The 20,551-nt window shown below is 37.3% G+C and overlaps 1 protein-coding gene across 1 annotated transcript; it reads left to right on the top strand.

Annotated features, from left to right (window-relative positions):
• Nucleotides 1-1,592: 1,592 nt before the first annotated feature.
• On the top strand, nt 1,593-20,031 carry LOC128854798 (glutamyl aminopeptidase-like). The gene is made up of 12 exons (XM_054089200.1): nt 1,593-1,965; nt 2,071-2,441; nt 7,059-7,206; nt 7,282-7,546; nt 7,631-7,801; nt 8,232-8,329; nt 9,604-10,040; nt 10,100-10,185; nt 10,248-10,375; nt 18,876-19,153; nt 19,217-19,492; nt 19,554-20,031. The coding sequence occupies exons 1-12, from the start codon at nt 1,684-1,686 to the stop codon at nt 19,918-19,920; spliced, it is 2,907 nt and encodes a 968-aa protein (XP_053945175.1). The 5' UTR covers nt 1,593-1,683; the 3' UTR covers nt 19,921-20,031.
• The last annotated feature ends 520 nt before the right edge of the window (nt 20,032-20,551 follow it).

The raw sequence follows: 20,551 nt of genomic DNA on the forward strand, positions 1-20,551 counted from the left end.
GCCTCTCAGTTTGATTGCGGTACGTGTAGCGGCAATTCTGCCTGCGATGTCTACGGTTACCACATTTAACATTACGTTGAGCGCCAGAGTAGGAGTCGTTCGAAGCACCCCACTGAATCCAATGTGTGCGGACCTCTGAACTCTCTCCAGCTTCTTCACCAATGTCGTCTTCTCTAGTGAGTTCTACCAAACTATGACTCCATATAACAAGATAAGCTTTACAATAGTATTATATAGCCAAAAAACAACTCTAGGCGAAAGGCCTCATCTTTTGCCAATTACGCCCTTGCACCCAGTATTGGGCTTCCATGTAAGATTGCTGTCAAGGAGTTCTTTAGTAACAATGAGCTAGAGAAAATAGTCTGTTGACGAGTATTAGATGGTCAAGGCCTGGCTGTTCAATGATATCATTTCTGCTATTCAACTACTTGTTACAGGCATTAACGAATTAATTAGAATTAATAGTTGGTCAATTTTACATATGCGCTAGGTGCTTTTTTAATCATATGTTAGTTTGACTGTGACTGTGCTTTTGAATTTATTTCTAAAGTCAATATTGTCAGCTTACGAAGTTTGCCATTCATTGAAGCAATATTGGAAAAAATCATGTACTTCAACATACTCAGGAACAAAGTGCTGAAATAAAAGGTATCCGCTAAGAATTCAGAAGAATTTTATCCCGACATTGATCCAAAACACAAGTTAGAAATCGTACAATCTTGACTCATATGGAACTGTTCTCACTTGCGTACCTCATCCGATATGAATATCATTGAAAATCTATGGACTGTGTTCTACACAAACATTCGTGAACATGAAATCGCCAACAAAGATAAGTTGTAGAAGGCGTTATCGGAGGAATGCCGGAGTAGGAGAATTGCAGCCTTATTTAGCAAGACTGAATATTTGTCAAGTGCACAGGATTTGTTTGAAAGATGCAGTTGTCAAAATATATGTAGGAAGATAGCAGGCTATACGCATATAATGATTTTTAAAGGAGTTCAGTGCATACTTTCGAAGAAGTCTGATATGGGGTATTTCGAGTGTTGTAAGTGTATGTAAATAAACAAAATTTCCACATTTGGCGAGATGAGAATATAAGATGTGTACTTCAACGTCTAACACATTCGCTATGATCTGGTAGGCTCCGTCGTTAGTTAGAGTTAGTGCCAATCACCGATTAGGTAGCTTCCTTCTTCGTGAATGCGTTGGGTAAAGCGATCTCCTTCGATGGCGTTTATTACCGTAAAATAATTAACTACTTTTGCAGGAAACGAATTGTTAAATGTAGCCTTAATACCTTCGTACTGCTTTATGTTGGTCTCTATGATAAATACGCATGGCCAAGCAATAAATTGGCTTTGACGTGTTCATCTTATTTTTACACACTTTTGAAATGATATGAAGGTATGAATTGTACTTAAATGAGGTGTATGTATGTATGTACATACATACATGTAAGAGTAGTTGCGATTAGATTAAGCAAGCTATTTGATAATGAGAATCGTGCGCTGATAACGCTAGAGGCAATTAAGCATCCGTCATTGGCCTCACTTCGGCAAATATTGTATGAAAAATAATTGCGGCTAAGAAGCCGCGAGAGAAGGTGGTGTTTCGATTTGCTCTTAATTCAAGTGATTGTTATTTCACAGGGATACGAAAGGATAAATAATTTTTTATAAAATGATTATAACCGCGAAAGTAGTGGCGATATGTTTGGGTTTGGCCCTTACCGCCTTTACGGTATCCACGATTGTGTTGGCTGTCCAGAAGGCAAATTTGACGGATGAACTGAATGATGCACTTGAAAAGTTAGATGACCTGAGCAAAACTACCACCACAATTACTACCACCACTTCTGCCAGCACTACCACTACCTTAACTACTGCCGCCGGTACTACACCTACAACTACTGTATCGACAACCACTGGAGTACCAGAGACTACAACCACAGCACCGGAAGTTGTGAGTCATACGAAGCGATACATTGCTATTATTTTATACTGAGTGTTTCGAAATTTTCTTTTTTCATTGGTGCATTTTTGTGTCTGTGTGTGTGTACATGTGTAGATCGACTATAGACTACCCGACAGCATTTACCCAATCAACTATGATCTTTATCTACATCCTGATATCGATACGGGTAACTTCACTGGTCAAATGGTAATCCGTGTGAACACCACGAGTGCTATCAACCAAATTGTGCTGCATTCCAACAGTTTATCGATCAATAATGTTTATCTAAAGAATACTAATAGTCAAACGGTATATGTAAAGAATTTTTACTTCGACGTGGTACGTGAGTTTTTGGTGGTGGAGTTGAGTGAAGAGCTGCCAGCTGCGCGTGCCTTCGATATCGGCATATTATTCGAGGGTAATATGTCGGGGAAAATTGTTGGACTTTACAGCTCTTCATATACAAAGGAGGATAGTAGCAAGAAGTAAGTACTGTTTAAATAAAATGCATACAATGCGGGAGAGAAATCTGGCTTTATGCCATTTCCGATTGGCAGACGATTATTATGAGAAGCAGAAATGCACTCTGATGTTTACCATTGTCTGCCGAGGCGGGGTCACTATTAGAAAAAAAACATGCTTGCCATTTGATTTTCCACGATTGTTCCCGGGATCAAGGGAGCCTAAGCTCACGACGGTCAGCTACATCGGTGGGCAATATAGAGGTGTTCTTATGCACATTAGGGTGGGCCAGTTTTTATAGAATTGTATTTTTCGATTCGTTCCTAGCATATTCTACATTCTCTACATAAAATTATAGAAAATAAGTCCATTAAAGCATTGCTCTAAATCAGTTTTGAGCTATAAAATGTTAAAAGTGGCTTATTTTAAAGTAATACGAAAATATAGAGGAAGTTATGACTAAGAAGGTGGAGAAAAGACGTATTGAAAGTAAATAGGATCTTAAATCAAAATAATTTTAAATACGTTGTTAATTGAAAACCAAGAAATTATTTATTAAAAAAGTGTGATTTACAGATAAAAAACTTACATAGAGTCACTTTTCCTATTACAATAATTCAAAATTACAAAAATTAATTTGCTTTGAAGAGCCCTTTTTTGATTCTTTAAATACAAATTAGATATCAAAAATAAAATCTTCGTACCAAAAAATTCCAAGATACAAGTTTGTTTAAAAAAAAACTCTAAAATAACCTTCATAGCCTATGGAATTAATTAAAATAGTTTTCTTTAAAATTTAGAGAGTCTCAAATTGATTTAACCGCTCTTTTGGACTTTTTTCTTTTAAATTTACGTAGAAGCCGGATCTCCTAGGAATGATGTCGAAAAAAATTGACCCGCCCTAATATACGTATACACACACATTAGAGTTTATCTGCTTTTGAAAAGCTTTTTAAGGTATGCCCTAGGTTTCCGAAAATGGTTAGGAAATGAATTTCCAATATTTCTGTGAGTAAAGTAGAAGTATGGAAGAAAGTTTGACAAATGATTTTTGGTAGTAAAAAGAATATTAATCGAGTTTTGATGCACTTTTAACATACCATAAATGGAAAAATACTAGAAATTAAAAAAAAAACATTTCCTTACTTTTTATTCATCAAATATTTTTCTTCGTAAAACGTTGTTTCCAGTTTCTAATTTTCTTTAAAAAAAGCATAGTGACAATTTGAATTTTTTTAATATAACTGTTTTACAGAATACATTTTGCTGAGCTTTTATTAAGCATTTTTGATATAGAGTTTTTCTTTAATGGGAGTCTAATAAATCACAATAAAAAGTGCTTTTTTGGCCGTTTATGTAGTAGAATAAAGTGATTTTATTGGTCTATATAACAGTAATTACCGAACTGATATGACAGTAGGTATAATAATGCTACAAGTGTGACAACCACAAAACTAACTGCACTAAAGCGTGTTGAAATAAATTAATAAAAATCGAATAATTACAAAATAGTCCCATAAAAAAAATGGAATAATTAAATTGAATTCATTGGTGATCAATGGATGTACTTAGTTTTGCCACAAACTCTGTGACAAATTTTACAATGCATGGTTAATGGTTAATGGTAGTAAAGGGTTAAGGTATGGGCCTTTAGCACTGCGACCATATTGATCTATTGTGCACCCTATGCTGTATATTGACTGTTAAGTATGCTTATGAATTGTACCAGCTCCTTCTGAGGGAGTGATGGTAGGTCTTCATCTATAAGCATGAACTTGTTTAAACACTTTTTCCTTCTATGCGTCAACCCCGGCCATTCGATGATGAGATGTTCTATAGACTCCTCATCTTCGCAGCGAAATCTGCAGGTGCTGGTGTTAGTCATGCCTCATTTATGTAAGTGTTTGTTGCAGATGAAGTGACCCGTGAGGGCGCGACTGGTCTTTTGTTTTTTGTAAGAGTGCGACTGCTCTTTTGTTTTTGGTAAATCCAAACATGGGACTAGGTCCGATGAAATTTACATCTGCCCCTTTTTTGGCTTGAAAGTCTGCCTTTTCGTTGCCGTCATATCCTTCATGTCCTGGGTGCCTTGTGGCATTCTAAGAGAGTTTTTGAGTTGTAGGTATAGCTATCTAAAGCTTTTAGAACTGTATGGCTGCCCGGGAGTATTCTAATCTTTACTCTCTTGGGGTTTCTACGTTGCATGATGTTTGCTGCTTCCATTATTGCGTATAATTCCGCTTGGAAGATGGTGGTGTCCCTGGTGAGAGTGAATGATTTGTGGATTATGGGCTCCACTACTCCTGCTCCTACACTATAAGGTGTTTTTGATCCATCAGTGTACCATTTTTGTGAATCATCATTCATCCATTTTGGGTTTGTTTTCCACTCGTTCCTCTCAGGAAAGGTAACTGTGTATCCTTTTGTGAAACAGGGGCTTGGGTCAATGTGGTCTGAAACTTGAGCCATGCTTATGGTGTTTTTGATTTTATTTAGGATACTTAGGTGACCGGTGAGGTTTTTCTTTCATATGTATATTAGCATGAGAGGTTGCGTAGCTGCTTCCTCTTGGATTGCTATGGTGGGAGATTAAGGAGTGCTTCCATGCCAGCTGTTGGGGTAGTTCTAATAGCCCCTGTAATGCATAGGCAAGCAAGCCTCTGTACTTTTCCCAGTTTGGTTACTGCTGTTTTTTGAATAGATTTGCTTCACCATACTAGTGCCCCATACAGTATGATTGGTCTAACCATTTGGGTGTATATCCAGTGAGCCATACTAGGGCTGAGGCCCCAGGATCTCCATAGTAATTGTTTCGTTGTCCACAAAGATGTCGTGGCTTTTTTTGTTATATTATTTATATGTGACTCCCAAGTGAGTTTTTTAAACCTAGATACTTGACCTCTTCCTTAGGTTCTATCACCGTTTCATTTATTTTCAATGCAGGAAATTCCAACTTTCTTTTTCTTGTGAAGGGGATAATTGTGGTTTTGTTGCGGTTGATCGACAGCCCCTCCTTTTTACACCATTCGCATGTTGCGTTCAAGGCATTTTGCATTAAGTCTGTTAGTATCCTTTCATGATTGCCTTTTATTATAACAGATACGTCATCTACATAACCAATGGTTATAAATCCCTTATTGGTTAGGTGCTGCACCTACTAGTTGATGAGTAGGGACCATAGCAGTGGAGAAAGAACTCCTCCTTGCGGACATCCCTTTACAGTTGTAACATTAAGTTCAGCTTGGCCTAACGAGGCTTTAATAATCCTCGGCATTTGGCTTATCCAATATGTTAGTATAGGGTTTGCACCTCTTTTCTCGAGTGCTGTTTCCATGGATTTGTAATTTGCGTTGTCAAAGGCTCCCTCTATGTCCATAAAGGAACAGAGGGCTATTTCTTTTTGACTAATTTTACAATGCATATGGCGAGAACGAATTCGCAGAAAAAAGTTCCGTTTTTTTTTGCTTTTGTTCATATAAGTACATTCTCTACTCATAAGTTATACGCAGTTTCGGGGCAAATTTCGCTTTTTAACAATGGATTGCATTACATAAAAGTGGTAAAAGTGCAAGTAACATTTACGATTTGCTGAAAAGGCTTAATATTTCAAATATATTTATTTACCGCGCGATCAATATTTTTTCCCAAACGTCGAAAGTGACAGACAGAAAAAGAAGTGGTCGTCCTCGGGTAGTTTGAACTAGTGCAGCCATAAAAGCCGTTCGAGATACATAGAATTCGCAGAAATCCCCTTAAAAAGCAGAAAATCATGTCCAGGGAAATGAATGTATCGACCAGATCTATGTCAAGACTAATTAGAGATGATCTCTTCCTTAAAAGCCTTCCGTCGCTCAATTGGTCATCTTTTGGTGGGATGCAGTTAACGGCCATGAAAATATTCTTTTCACAGATGGGAAAATTTTCACTGTTGAAGAAGTTTTTAATAAGAAAAATGAGAAAATTTATGCTAAAATTTTCAAGGACGCAAAAAATGTTGTTCCAAGGGTTCGGCGTGACCACCATCCAGCCTCCGTAATGGTTTGGTGGGGAGTATCTTGAAAAGGTGTTACTCTCTATATTTCTTCCGTGCTAAGACCGGGGCAAAAGTGTACCACGATGATGTCTTAGAAGACGTGGTGAAGCATTTGAGTAGTACTCTCTTCAATGGAGAGCGTTGGATCTTTCACCAAAATCCCGCTCTAGCACATGAGGGAAAACCTCCCAGCAGTGGCAAAAAAAAAAACAATATTCTCGGGTTGATAGCCGCAGAAGTCCAGATCTGAATCCATTGAGCTACAATTTATGGTTATAATTGGAGAACATAGCCTGTCGAAGACCTCGCAGAAATTTGGGGAGTCTCAAACAATCTTTGGTTCGAACAGATACGTCAATATCCATGGAAATCGTGAGTGCTGCAACAGCTGAATGGCTTAATCGTTTGAAGGCTGGTGTAAAAGCAGATGGTAACCATTTCGAATGAAAATTAATTTTTTTTTAATATATACATAATTAAATTAAACGATCTTCATTACAAGCTATTATAATTTCATATATACATATAACGGATTTAATTTGTAACAGAAGTTATGGCCGGACTAAGTGTATAAGCACCTGATAAATTCTCTATATCCACTTTTTAGGGTTATTGCTACATCAAAGTTTGAGCCAACTTATGCGCGTCTCGCTTTCCCTTGCTTCGATGAACCGGCCATGAAAGCGACATTCGAAATTACGCTGGTATATCCGAAAGAGGGTAACTACCATGCGCTCTCCAATATGGATATTTTGGTAGGTGGAGAGTTCAATTTTCTTTTTTTATACTGATTTCTTTTATATACTGTATTTTTTCTCCCCTCTCTCCAGCAAGAATCCAATCAGGGTAATTATGTGGAGGTCTTCTTCAACAAGAGTGTACCGATGAGCACCTATTTGACCTGCTTCATTGTTTCTGATTTTGCTAACAAATCAGCTGAAATTGATACAAATGGTATTGGTTCACCTTTTACCCTGCGTGCTTTTGCCACTCCTGAACAAATTGAAAAAGTCGACTTTGCTTTAGATGTAGGAAAAACGGTGATCGAGTACTACATACAGTACTTTCAAGTCGAATATCCATTGCCAAAGTTGGGTGAGCACACAATCTATTTATTTGTTTAATCAAACTTTGTTTTGAATATAAAAAATATTAATTACCACGTAATCGCTTTCGTAGACATGGCTGCCATACCAGACTTTGTCTCTGGCGCTATGGAACACTGGGGTTTGGTGACATATCGCGAAACCGCATTGCTTTACACTGAAGGTGTCAGCTCGACGGCAAATAAGCAGAGGATTGCGAACGTTATTGCTCATGAATTCGCCCATATGTGGTTCGGGAATTTAGGTAACTCAACTTAAGATTTTATTGATTATTTAGAAATAAGTCGTAAATATTGTTGTTTTATAATCGTTAATCGAATAGTTGGTGTTTTAAATGCTTATCATGTATGAACTAAATAGCTTTCAGGGATGTATGGGTGTAGGATACACAATAGTATGATTACGATTTGAATTTAAGCAAAACTTGCGAATTATGAATTTATATATATGTACTTTTCATAGTCACTATGGCCTGGTGGAACGATTTATGGCTCAATGTTAAATATTGTTGTTTTATAATCGTTAATCGAATAGTTGGTGTTTTAAATGCTTATCATGTATGAACTAAATAGCTTTCAGGGATGTATGGGTGTAGGATACACAATAGTATGATTACGATTTGAATTTAAGCAAAACTTGCGAATTATGAATTTATATATATGTACTTTTCATAGTCACTATGGCCTGGTGGAACGATTTATGGCTCAATGAGGGGTTTGCAAGCTATATTGAATACAAGGGCGTGGATGTGAAATTCCCTGAATGGAAAATGGTAAGTTTGCAAAAATGCCATGTTAAAGGTACTATTAAAAGTGTTAGACGAAAAACTAGAACAACAAAGTGAGTTACCTACGCTCGGGAGTAACCGAGCAAATATATACCCGACTACTGTTATAATTTTTCATTAAGAAATTATTTTCGAAGGACTCAACACGTACATTTTTGCTTTAAATAAAAGCTTACTTTTTTAGTTTAATAAAAAAAATTCTAGTAAAATTCACTTAAAAATTAATAGAAAATTGTAATAATTCAAGACATACTTAAATCTAATTTTTAATTGAAATGCAAATATACATAATATACATAGATATATATGGAACAACATCAAGACACACACCACACATTGTTCCACAAATGGAGGGACTTAAATCCCCGACTATCAAAAAAGCTAATTTTATGGCTATTCGTTCAGCTTGAAAGCCATTGCAGTGGGCAGGTAGCTGCAGGCTTGGGTTTACTACAGAACTTCTAAGTGAAAGCAGTTAGAGACCTAGCCTGGAACCATCAGTAAGGATAGCCACTGACTCTTGGACAAGGTTCTTAACGTTATAGAACTAAAATCTTTCTGTGAATTTTATAGATAACTAATTTGCAAAACCGGATTGTGGAGTAGCATAGACAGTGCTCCTTAGCACCGCAGGGTCTACTCAGACTTCAGACTACCCGACCTCCGGTAGATTTAAATAAAATTAAAAGGGAATCCGAGTGCAGTAAAATGAACTTACTGAGTGCTGTAGTTGCTAGTTGTCCCGACCAAAAAAACAAAAAAAGCATAGACGGTACCCCAAATGCTTCTGTGATTTCCTTTTTTAAATGGACATCGTCCACAAAAAACTTTTCCACTTTTAACAGCCATTATTTTTCCTGTTTATCTTTTCCCAATTCATCTGAGGTTACTTGGCAAATGAGTTAGGAATTTAATTACAGCACAAAACACAGTTTTCTCTTAAGTCGATTTTTTCCACCATTACTGTGTTCCAAAAATGTATCTCAAATGTTATTGAACAGGTTTGACTTATATTAGCAGTTCCATTACATCTCCAAATAGTAGGTGAAAATAACATTTCCCACTTTTTTCCAAACATTTTTTTTCTTCGCTCATATAAGACTAAATGTAACCTTCGAACATTATATTGTAGAATAAGTCAAAATTTACGGCAGCACAGAGCAAGGCCTCTTAATATAAAAACTATTAGATGTTTAGACAAAAATTTATTTCTATCTTTTTTAATGCAATTTATCTATTTTCTCAACTTACAATTGTAGATGGATCAATTTCTTACTGGTACTCTGCATAGCGTCCTTACATTGGATGCCACACTAGGCGCTCATCCCATCATTCAGACTGTAGAGAATCCCGATCAAATTACGGAAATTTTCGATACCATCACCTACTCGAAGGGTGCTTCAATCATACGCATGTTGGAAGATTTCATTGGATCTGATAACTTCCGAACGGCCGTCACGAATTACTTGAATAAGTATAAATATGAAAACGCTGTGACTGATAACTTTTTAACCGAAATTGAAGAATTGAACTTGGGTATTAATGTAAAATCGATTATGAACACTTGGACGGAACAGATGGGCTTGCCTGTGGTAATGGTGGAACAATTAAACGACACACAATTCAAACTCACACAGAAACGTTTCTTCTCCAATCCCGACGATTATGATGGCACCTATGATGACTCACCTTTCAAGTTCGTAGCTATGAAAGAGAAATTTAATTTCAATGTAATGTTTTGTTTTACGTTTTTAGTTATACCTGGTCGATTCCAATCACATATAAGACAAGTGCTACAAGTGATGCTGAGAGAGCCTGGTTCTATTACAATCAATCTGAATGTATGACGCATATATACGAGTACAAGAGTGCGATGTCGTCTAATTAATTTTTTTTGTTATAGTAATAATTGATTTGGCAGCTGCACCCCAATGGATTAAATTCAATTATGATCAGATTGGTTATTATCGAGTTAATTATCCTGCTACTTTGTGGGAAAAATTGGCTAATCAACTCATAGAAGGACCAAATGTAAGTTTGTTCTTAATATTACATATCTTTGGGATTATTTATATTTTCTTAATACAACTGTTGTTTATAATTATTGCCGAGAGATCAGAGTTAAGAGAAATTTTGATTACCATTTTTATGTCTGTTTGAATTGGAATGAGACGCTACTAAATTACGAAATATTTGGTGGATTGTATTCACTTTAATAACGGCAATTGTATTCATTGACATATTTGCAAAAAGTTGGCGACGTCAGAAGAAGTTATTTTTCGGCCAAAATATGAGTGTCCGGTTAGGTAAACTGCTTGGCCATGGGTCAACGTTATACCGATATTTGTCGGTTTTCTTCGATACTGGCCGCTACCGCGGCTATATTTTCTTCACTTCGCTACATATATATGTATATAAATTGTGTATCAGATGAGGTTTGAAACTTTACTTTCACCTATAGCCGTGGAGCAAAATGAGCCAATGAAGCATTTCTGGATTACTTCAGAGCAGCTTGACATGCATCTTTATTCGAGTGTTTTGGCAAAGGCAGCAACAATTCGGTCATTGCATATGCAGAAGTATTATTATTATTATTATATATAAGAAAAGTAGAGGAGATCCACTACTTTACATTTAAATGGAGCACTAGTGTAAATACCTTCGGCCCGCTTGTTAATGAGTTTACCAGAGTAACAATAAATAGTATTAATATCTTACATTATACGCTATTAGTCAATTAACTCTAAATTAACTTCCTAAGATCAGCTAACGTAAGGTACTTGTTGATGTTCTTGATGGATTCGGAGTCATAGCTTTTCAGGGCATCGGAAGGGGTGTTGTAACCGAAGACGTTGAATCTTATTGTTGAAAAATGTTGACAATTATCGAGCAAGTGGATGACCGAGATTGAACCGCTGTTGCAAAATGGACACTGTGGAGGTGGAAGACCCTTAAGGAGATGGTTATGCGTTGCTGTCGTATGACCAATTCGTAGGCGGGAGAAATTTCTAAGATCGTTACAGTTTATTCCCCTCGGGAAGGTGGGTGACTGCCTTACCGAGTTTAATGCTGAGTAGTGATGCCGGAAATTATTCCACTCAGAAAGTTTGGCTTTGAAAAATTTTGCTTCTGAAAGCCTAAAAACATCTTCTTTGAGAATCACGTTCAAGGCGATAAGTGGTTGATTTGCTGCCAGTCTTGCTCTTTCATCAGCGGCTTCATTGCCAGGTATTCCTACGTGGCTTGGAACCCACATGATTTTGATTAAATTATTTCCACCAGCTAAAACGTTGCGGATCGTTGAGATGATAAAGTTGCTTTTTGGTATGTTGGTTACTGAACGAATGGTGGACATGCTGTCAGTACATACAACGTATTTTTCACCAGTTCGAAGAGCATACTGCGTTGCCAGCAGAACGGCGTTTGCTTCTGCAGTAAAAACCGAGCAGAAGTTTAGTAGATGACCAGCTGAAATTGTGTTATGGTCGGAGTCTACTACCGCAAAGGCTGTGGTGGAAACAGTTTTAGTCCCGTCCGTATACAAAAATTTCCATCCTTGTTCTTTTAGATTTGAGGCAAGTTGTTTGAAGGCTTGACGGTAAACTGTAGGAGGAGTTGTACTTTTCTTAAAAGAATGCATGTCTAGGTACAGCAGACTATTAAACTGGAACCATGGCACAGGACGTTTGTAATCGAATTTCTCTGGTTTGATAGGAATACCTAGTTCATTCGCAGCATTTAAACATCTCATAATCGTTGACGGTCGATATCCGTGTTTTTTCCTTCTGCTTGCCGAATAAACCGCCTTGAGCAATACTGCATTCTTGCACCGAAGGAGCTTTGGGATCAATTTGATGGTGTTGGCAGTAGCTCTCTCTTCGATGGTTGGAATACCAGCTTCTGTCAAAGTGCAAATAACCGGTGAGGTCGGGAAGGCACGTATGCTTCTCCTGGCTGCGGTGTGGTATGGAGGGAGAATGAGCTTAACATTGTTTTTCGCACAGTGCCCATAGATCGGTAAGCCATAGTCGATTTTAGATAAGAGTAGCGCTTTGGTCGCATTGATGAGCGATGCTGGATGGACAAGACAGTGTTTCGACGATAAGTATTTGATTATATCTAATCTTTTAACTAGAGCTAGTCTAAGGTATTTACAATGACTTTTGAAAGTTAGCTTAGAATCAAATATAATACCAAGAATTTTTAAAGTGCTACATAACAATAGGTTAACATTATTGAAAGATAGGTTCATCGGTGGACACATTTTCTTATTGCATATATGAAAGTTTCTGCATTTATTAAACGATATTTTGGCCCCAGACGTATTTGACCATTTTGTTAATTCCGATAAAATTTGTATGAAATCATTCTGTACCACCGATAAATCTTTACATTTAGAGGAGAGAAGTAAATCATCGGCATATATTATGTGGTTAATTCTTTTATGCGTCGATATAATTTTGTTTATGTCGTCAAATGCAATAATGAAGAGGATCACTGATAGTGGTGACCCCTGGGGGATACCATTAAAAAGTTTGTATGTGTTTGAATATTTATTATTAACTTTGACTGAAAATAGACGGCAAGTAAGGAAGTTTTTGACAAAGTTATATATCTTTTTACCGATTTTCCAAGACGCAAGATTTCGAAGAATGGCATGCGGACCGATTCTTTCGTAGGCTTTCTCGAAATCAATTCTAAGAACAGATACGTGGTTTTTTGTGGAAAGGGCAGAAGTGACAAAATGTTCAAAAATAAGTAAGGCGTCCATCGTTCCCTGGCCTTCCTTGAACGCTACTTGATGGGCATCAAATAGTTTGTTTGAAAGTGCGAACCATACAATGCGGTTAGCAACAATCTTCTCTAGTGTTTTGCTTAAACATGACAAAAGTGATATAGTTCTATAATCAGAAGCAGAAGTTCCGCATTGAGACGATTTTGGAATGGGAAGTACTAGTGCATTCTTCCACGTGTGTGGGAGGGTGCCTTGGCTTAGGATGGCGTTGTACAGGTTGACTAATCGAGTTTTGACTACCGATGGTAAGTTTTGCAGCAATGAATATGAAATACGGTCACGGCCTGGGGTTTTACCTGACATGGAATTAATAGTAACTTCAAACTCGAAAATGGTAATAGGGGACTCAATTTTTTGGGCTGAAGGCGATGGAGAGTTATTAACGTACTTTTCTATTAGAGTTAGATTTTTCTCGGCAACAAAATTAGGGTGGAAATTGGAGTCCTTTGAATAGCTTGACCAAACTGAGCCAAAATGATTTGCCATGTCCGCAGACGAGTTGATAGGGCTATGAGGGGTGTCTAATACTTTGATGGATAAGGGGGAGAAAGTACCCGAAAGCATCTTTATATTAGACCAAATTTTTCTGGGGCTGCAATCTGGGGTTATTGTACTAGTTAACACCTCTAAGCTTTGTCTCTTTGCGTCTTTCAGTTTTTTTTTGAAATAAGCGTTACTTTTTTTGTATTCCAATAGATTGGAAAGGGAACGATGCCTCTTATAATTATGCCAAAGGGTTTGTTTTTTGTTACGTAAAGAAGAAAGAAATTGAGACCAATAAGGCACCATGGTTTTGTGAAATTTGTTTTGTGTTTGGGGAATAGATAGGTGAGCAGCTGTACGAATAGTTTTAGTTATATTGTTGGCCTCTTTGCTGATCGTAGATGATTGGTTGTACTTAAACGACGTTACAGTTGCCGTACGTTGGAAAAGTTCCCAGTTCGCCTTTTGTGTTATAAACTTTGGTTTAGGGGTCCCTGGATTGGACAAGGCGGCTACAACTTTAGTGAGAAGGTAGAAATGATCACTGCCGTGGAGAAAAGGCGAAGTGGAACAAGAGAGTTTTGGGGCCAAGCTCGCCGAGCACATGCTAACGTCTACATGGGTAAATGTCTGGTGAGTTGAGAAATGAGTTGGCGCCAAGTCGTTTAACACTATGTAGTTATTTAGAAGGATGAAATCCTCTACTATTTTGCCCCTGGAGTTATCCGAAGGGGATCCCCAAAGGGGGCTCCACGCGTTCAAGTCACCGATCAAGAGTATATCTGTAGTAATACTAGAGGTTATGTCTAGAAGCATTTTTAGATTAAAAGGTTGTTGCGGAGGAATATAGACAGAAACGACAGTAAATTTGAAACCTAAATTGACTTCGACGGCAATGACTGACAACGGGGATATAATGTCTAATAATTTGTGGGGCGTTCCTTTTTTTACCATGACGCATATGCATTGCTTTGAGGTAGCGTTATGGGGCAGGTTATGAAAGTAGCTATGAAACGAATTCGAAATAGGCGCAGACCTATTGAAGGGGATGTGAGTTTCCTGCAGGCAAACTATAGATGGAGATAAGTCTTTAATTAGTAGTTTTAATTCATTTAAATTGTTATAAAGTCCATGGATATTCCAATGAAGTATATCAAAGGTCATCAATGGAGTTACTAAACCTATCTGATCTTTCGCTTTCAGAGTCAGAGGTCATCCGTTTTGAAGAGAAATAGCGGTTTTGATTTAAAAGTTCCTGGGTTAAACGAGTGATAGGCGAAGAGATTGCAGAATTAGAGATCGGTTGTGATTGCACAGTGTTGCTTGAAGTAGTTGTTATATTAATGGAAGTTGAAGGTTGATCAACATTAGATGATTGACTTGATTGTAGGGAGAGAGAAGATGAGTTGTAGTTCGTTTGATCATTGGTATTTGCTGGCTTAACGATATTTTTGCTTGAACTCGAAGTGGTATGTTCTTGCTGGAATAGTAATACGTTCTTGCTAGTGTTTGTTTCTGTTACTGGTTGAATGATTTTGTTGCTGGATGTGACACCAGCGAAAGAAAAGTGAGCTGAGGTAGAGGGAAGTTGAGAAGAGTAAAACTCTCTCGCTTGCTTCAATGTGCATTTACGTTGGGTTTTTATTTTAAGGATTTCCTTTTGTTGCAAACATTTTGGGCATTTATTGTAGCTGGATGGATGTTCTTCATGGCAGTTTGCGCACCTTATGCGTGAACACTCTAAGTCTGGATGAGGGGGGAGGCTACATATTTGACACAATGGAGCATTATTGCAATGTTTTTTAGTATGACCTAAATACTGGCAAGACTTACAACGCATCGGATTCCGGAAATATTCCCTCACCTTAACTTTATACCAAGATATGTTGATGGTTTCTGGAATTCTGAAAGCATCAAAAGTAAGAAGGATGACTCCGCTTGGTGTTGCTTTGTTATCAACTATCCTAGTGAATTTGAAACAACTTACTACACCCTCCGTTGATAGTTCTTTTACGATTTCCTCATCAGGAAGAGACTTGAGAAAAGGAGCGAAGACCGTCCCTTTCACGAAGTTGAGGTTATCGTGGTATTTGCATGTGATATCGCATATTCCTGGAAGTTGTTTGGCAGCTATAAATTTTTCTGCAGTGTGCTTGTCTTTGACCAGTAGTAAAAGGTTTCCATCTCTCAGTTCTGAAATTTTTTCTATGTTTTTGCTTAACACGTTTAACGATTTTTGCACTGCGAAGCATGAATAATGCGATAGGGGCTTCTGATAATTAGTAGAAGAAACAACAATGTATTTTGGGGTGGATATTGTTTTGTTAAGATCTGGAAGATCAGGAAAATCGTCGAATTTAATTGGACGTTTTTTCTTCCGTTTGGGGGAGGACGCTAAGGTAGCGAACCTATTATCCCCTAAATTATGCGCCCCGGGGGGCATTCTGTCACTGTTTAATAGAAATAAATTAAGCACGTGGTACACTTGAAAATAAGCAAATGGAAAAAACCAAACGTAAGAGTGTAGTTGTTGGGATATAACTGCACCGCGAATGAAGGAACTCAGAGAACATATCGAAACACAACCGTATGCTACGAATGTTAGTCGATGACTGTGTATGCAGAAGTAAAAGTAGATATTTACACCAAATCTCACCCCAAAATAGTCGATAGATTACTTATTCGTAACAAGCCGCTGTTTTATGCTACATTTTAAAGGCCTATCTAGGGTGCGATAAATCTAAAGCTTATGACATTGAATGCTTGTGAATAGAAGGGAATAATCCTCTGTTCATAATAATGTAGGGTTTTTCAGTAAGAGCGCTTCTACTTTTCTACTTGAATAAAACACAAACGGTTTGACTTTTTTAACTAATTTTTTTTTTATTATCGAGTTTGAACATATACATTTAAGTATGAAATTCGATTTCTTTTGCATGACCACCGCGTGCACGTTTTACGAAGTCCAATCGTTGAACCCAATTTTCGACCACTCTTTTGCATAAATCGGCCGAAATTCCAGCAATTTCGCGTTCAATATTGGCTCTGAGCTCACAAATCGTCGCCGGCTTGTTACTGTAGACCAATGACTTCACATAACCCCAAAACGGGACGGCTTGTTAAATGGACCGTAAAATGGCCGTAATGCTCTTAAAGTAGCAGCAACAGAACGATTATTTTCATAAAAAATTTGCACGATTTGCAATCGTTGCTCAAGTGTGTAGCGTTTCATGATGAAATGTATACTAATAAAGTTTACAAATTACAAGCGAAAAATAAAAAATATTGCGTCGTTCGCCCTCCCTATCGGAAAAGAGTTGAAGCGCACCTATTAAAAAACCCTATATTATTATTTATTTTTTTTTTAATGTAACAAATATAAATATTTTAATAATTCAAGGGTCTTTTAAACCTTCAACTAGTGAAAATAGGAACAAACATGAATTATTAACGTGGTCATAAGAATAGGTACAAAATGGAAATAAATACAATACAACTTAATGATTTTATTAAAAATGTTGTTTAAATTATCGAAGTTCAGTTAATAATTTTAATGACTTTTTGTATACGATTTGCCATAGAATTGATAATCCAACGGCAGGTTTCGGTGGGAGTGGAATACTATATTTCTTTGATTTTTTGCCATAAATCCTTTTTACTTTTGAATGTTTTCTTCCCTATTCGCTTCTTTAGACATTCCTAAAGGCCAATCCATAACTTTAAAATCGTGTACGAAAAGCCAAGGAAGTGGTATATTCTTAACAAATGGAATGTCTTCGAAAGAAAACTGGTCCATTTTATTAGTTATGAGGTGAATAGGTCCTACTACGTGCCAAGAGAAGCATCCCCAAATCATTATGTTACGCCCACCGTCTTGTCCCTTAGGACGTAGAACGTTTTCTCTAGCCTCATTTCCAAACAAATTTAATTTTGCTGGATAGTTATAGTTATAGTTAGATAGTATTGTAATTTTAGGAACTATATAATCTATTCTGCCTGGTAGGTTCATGTTGTAGTTCAAGTTTTGGATTGTCCAAGTGACTCAGCGATTTTTTGTTTTGTTTTGAAGATTGATAACAGGCCTCCGCTCTTCAACAATACAATGCAATGTGCAATACAAGTGTGCGCACGACCTATCTTCAAAAAAGAAATTCACATAAATTACTAGTTATAACATGAATTATCTAACTCGCTACATATAATAAATTCAATATTTTTCACTTAATTAACTAAACTGCAAGAGTTATCCGCAAAGTACCTATTTTAGTGGCTACGCAAAATTACACTTTATCAAAATAACCGAATCTGTGCAACCAATAACGCAACTTAAAATAAGGGTTTTTTTAAATATGATATCAAAGGTAATTAAATTCTCTTAAAGTACTTTATTCAACTAAAAATCAATGGGCTGTAAAACTACATAATCGAAATTTTTCTTCAAACTCTGATTAAAAAGTTAGAAACTTTGCATTTGTGTGTTTTGTACACAATTTAGAACTTTGAGGTTTCTACTATAGCATAAACTATACTACTATATAGTCAAAGCATTACAATATGTTGCGCTGCTATTATTGTGAACACAAGTGTATGCTACAAAAATATCAGCTTCCCGTAATGGTCGCCCTTTCCTTGTGATACTGATTTTTTACCACTTGAATGGAATTTTATACCAATGGAAATTTTCCAGATTAATATTAGGGCTAATGCTAAATGCACAGAACCTTTGCTAAGCCAAAATAAGCATAGTCTTCGCACATTGATTTCCGTTATAACGGGCCACTGCCTAATAGGCAGACACGCCCAGAGGATGTAGGTGAAAACCCATGACTTCTGCAGAATCTATCTAAATGCAGAAGAGGAATAGACGATCGTGCACCTTCTGTGCCATCGTTCTGCTCCATCCAGAAGCAGATTCACCATTTTAGGTCGACAATATTTTACTGATTTGGAAGGTATCAGTACTGTGGGATCTTCTAAAATTTTTGAAAAGTTCCCATTGGTTCTAGGAGAGATAAGGACAAGTTCCTACGCGGCATTACAATGCACTATCAGCCTATGTGTGCCCCATTGTGGATAACCTCTGCGACCTAACCTAACCTAACAGGGAGATGTGAAGAATGCATATATATCCGTTAATTCTGCCTTAACCTAAGCCCTTTTTAAAATTATATTTTACTAATCATTAATGTTTAAGTGTACTGAGTTATATTTCCAGAAAACAAATGATTTCAAGTTCTTTTAATATTCCTTCAGAGTTTTTCGGTTAGTGATCGTGCTGGTCTATTAAACGATGCCTTCTCCCTCGCCGATGCGACGCAACTATCTTACGACACCGCACTTAACATGACAGAGTACTTGTCAAAGGAAACCGAATATGTGCCCTGGTATGTGGCAGCATCAAAACTCACCTCTCTTAAGCGTTTACTTATGTTCACCGAAATTTATGTCAATTACAAAAAGTATGCAAGCGAATTGATTAAACCAATATACCAAAATGTCACATGGACAGTGGGCAATGATCATTTACAGAAGTATTTGCTTTTAATAGAAGCATAGAAATGTTCTTGCTAAAATAGATTTACAATTTTTTTTAGTCGTTTGCGTGTCACAGTTTTGTCAGCAGCCTGCTCTCTCGGTGTAGAAGATTGCCTAACAGAAGCGACTACGCTCTTCACTAACTGGCTAAGTGCGCCAACTGAGCGTCCACATCCAGACATTCGTGAAACTGTCTACTACTACGGTGTATTTGCAGCTGATGAAGAGTCGTGGCAAAAAATGTGGGAGCTCTTTGTCAACGAAACTGATGCCACTGAGAAACTAAAATTGATGTACGGACTGTCGGCTGTGCAAGTGCCATGGATACTGAGCAAGTAAGTTTCAGGTATTTATAATACTCTGATTACTATAATTTTCTGTGTTTGATCTCTTCAGCTATATCAACCTCGCCTGGGACGAGAACAATGTGCGCAGTCAAGATTACTTCACTTGTCTGCAATACATAGCCGCCAATCCAGTTGGTGAGCCACTCGTGTGGGATTATGTGCGTGAACATTGGCCCGATTTAGTAAACCGTTTCGGCTTGAATGAACGCTATTTAGGTAATATGATTCCATCAATTACGTCACGCTTCGATAAGCAAACCAAATTAGAGGAAATGGAACAATTCTTCGCTAAGTATCCAGAAGCAGGAGCTGGTGCAGCGGCACGTGTCCGTGCTTTGGAGACGGTAAAGAATAACATAGCATGGTTGGCAAACAACAAGGACAATATCGGCGAATGGCTGAACAAACAATCTTAGTAATGGGAAAAATTTGATATGTGCGATTTACATACACTGAAAATCTGCTTAAAACTAAATGTAATATTATTAATAATTTAATAAATTCAATAAGGAATAAGAAGTTCTTGAGTTCATAACAGATTTTCCAATACTGATGCCTTTTCTTTCAATAATGGGCCGGAAAAATTGTCACATACTTCGGTATAGCAATCTGTTGTATTGCCAGGTGCATTTTGATCTTCTTGAGTGCTTTTCCATACATCCGTGATATTTTCAATTGCATGGCCGGGCAGGATGTCCGAGTGGACCTCCTGGCCTATACTCGAGGGATTAATACATGCTGAAATAGAATAAAATAATATGTGAAAGAGTTAAGCCGATCCAAAGGGTTATATGAAGGGAAGATTGTGGGAAAATCAATAACCTCCCTTTAGAAAGCACTCTCAAAGGATCATACTAACAGTATTTGCACTTTTAAAAAGCGGATGAGAGCTCTACACAACGTCCGGAAAAATGTCCACGCTTTTGCTTGAGACACTTTTCCTGAGGTTTTCGGCAGTCTATAATAGACGTCATGGGGTGACGCAACACCTACCTTACGCAGAGAACAAAGCCACAACTAAGCTCACCATATGAGAGCGAATGCAAG

This window comes from Anastrepha ludens, chromosome 2 (assembly GCF_028408465.1).
Source record: "Anastrepha ludens isolate Willacy chromosome 2, idAnaLude1.1, whole genome shotgun sequence".
Taxonomy (NCBI): domain Eukaryota; kingdom Metazoa; phylum Arthropoda; class Insecta; order Diptera; family Tephritidae; genus Anastrepha; species Anastrepha ludens.

Excerpts from the sequence above, each read along its gene's own strand:
- LOC128854798 (XM_054089200.1), top strand. The coding sequence starts at position 1,684 with ATGATTATAACCGCGAAAGTAGTGGCGATATGTTTGGGTTTGGCCCTT. Across the intron at positions 8,330-9,603 it reads AATTCCCTGAATGGAAAATG|ATGGATCAATTTCTTACTGG; the intron begins GTAAGTTTGCAA and ends TTACAATTGTAG. Across the intron at positions 10,376-18,875 it reads AACTCATAGAAGGACCAAAT|AGTTTTTCGGTTAGTGATCG; the intron begins GTAAGTTTGTTC and ends ATATTCCTTCAG.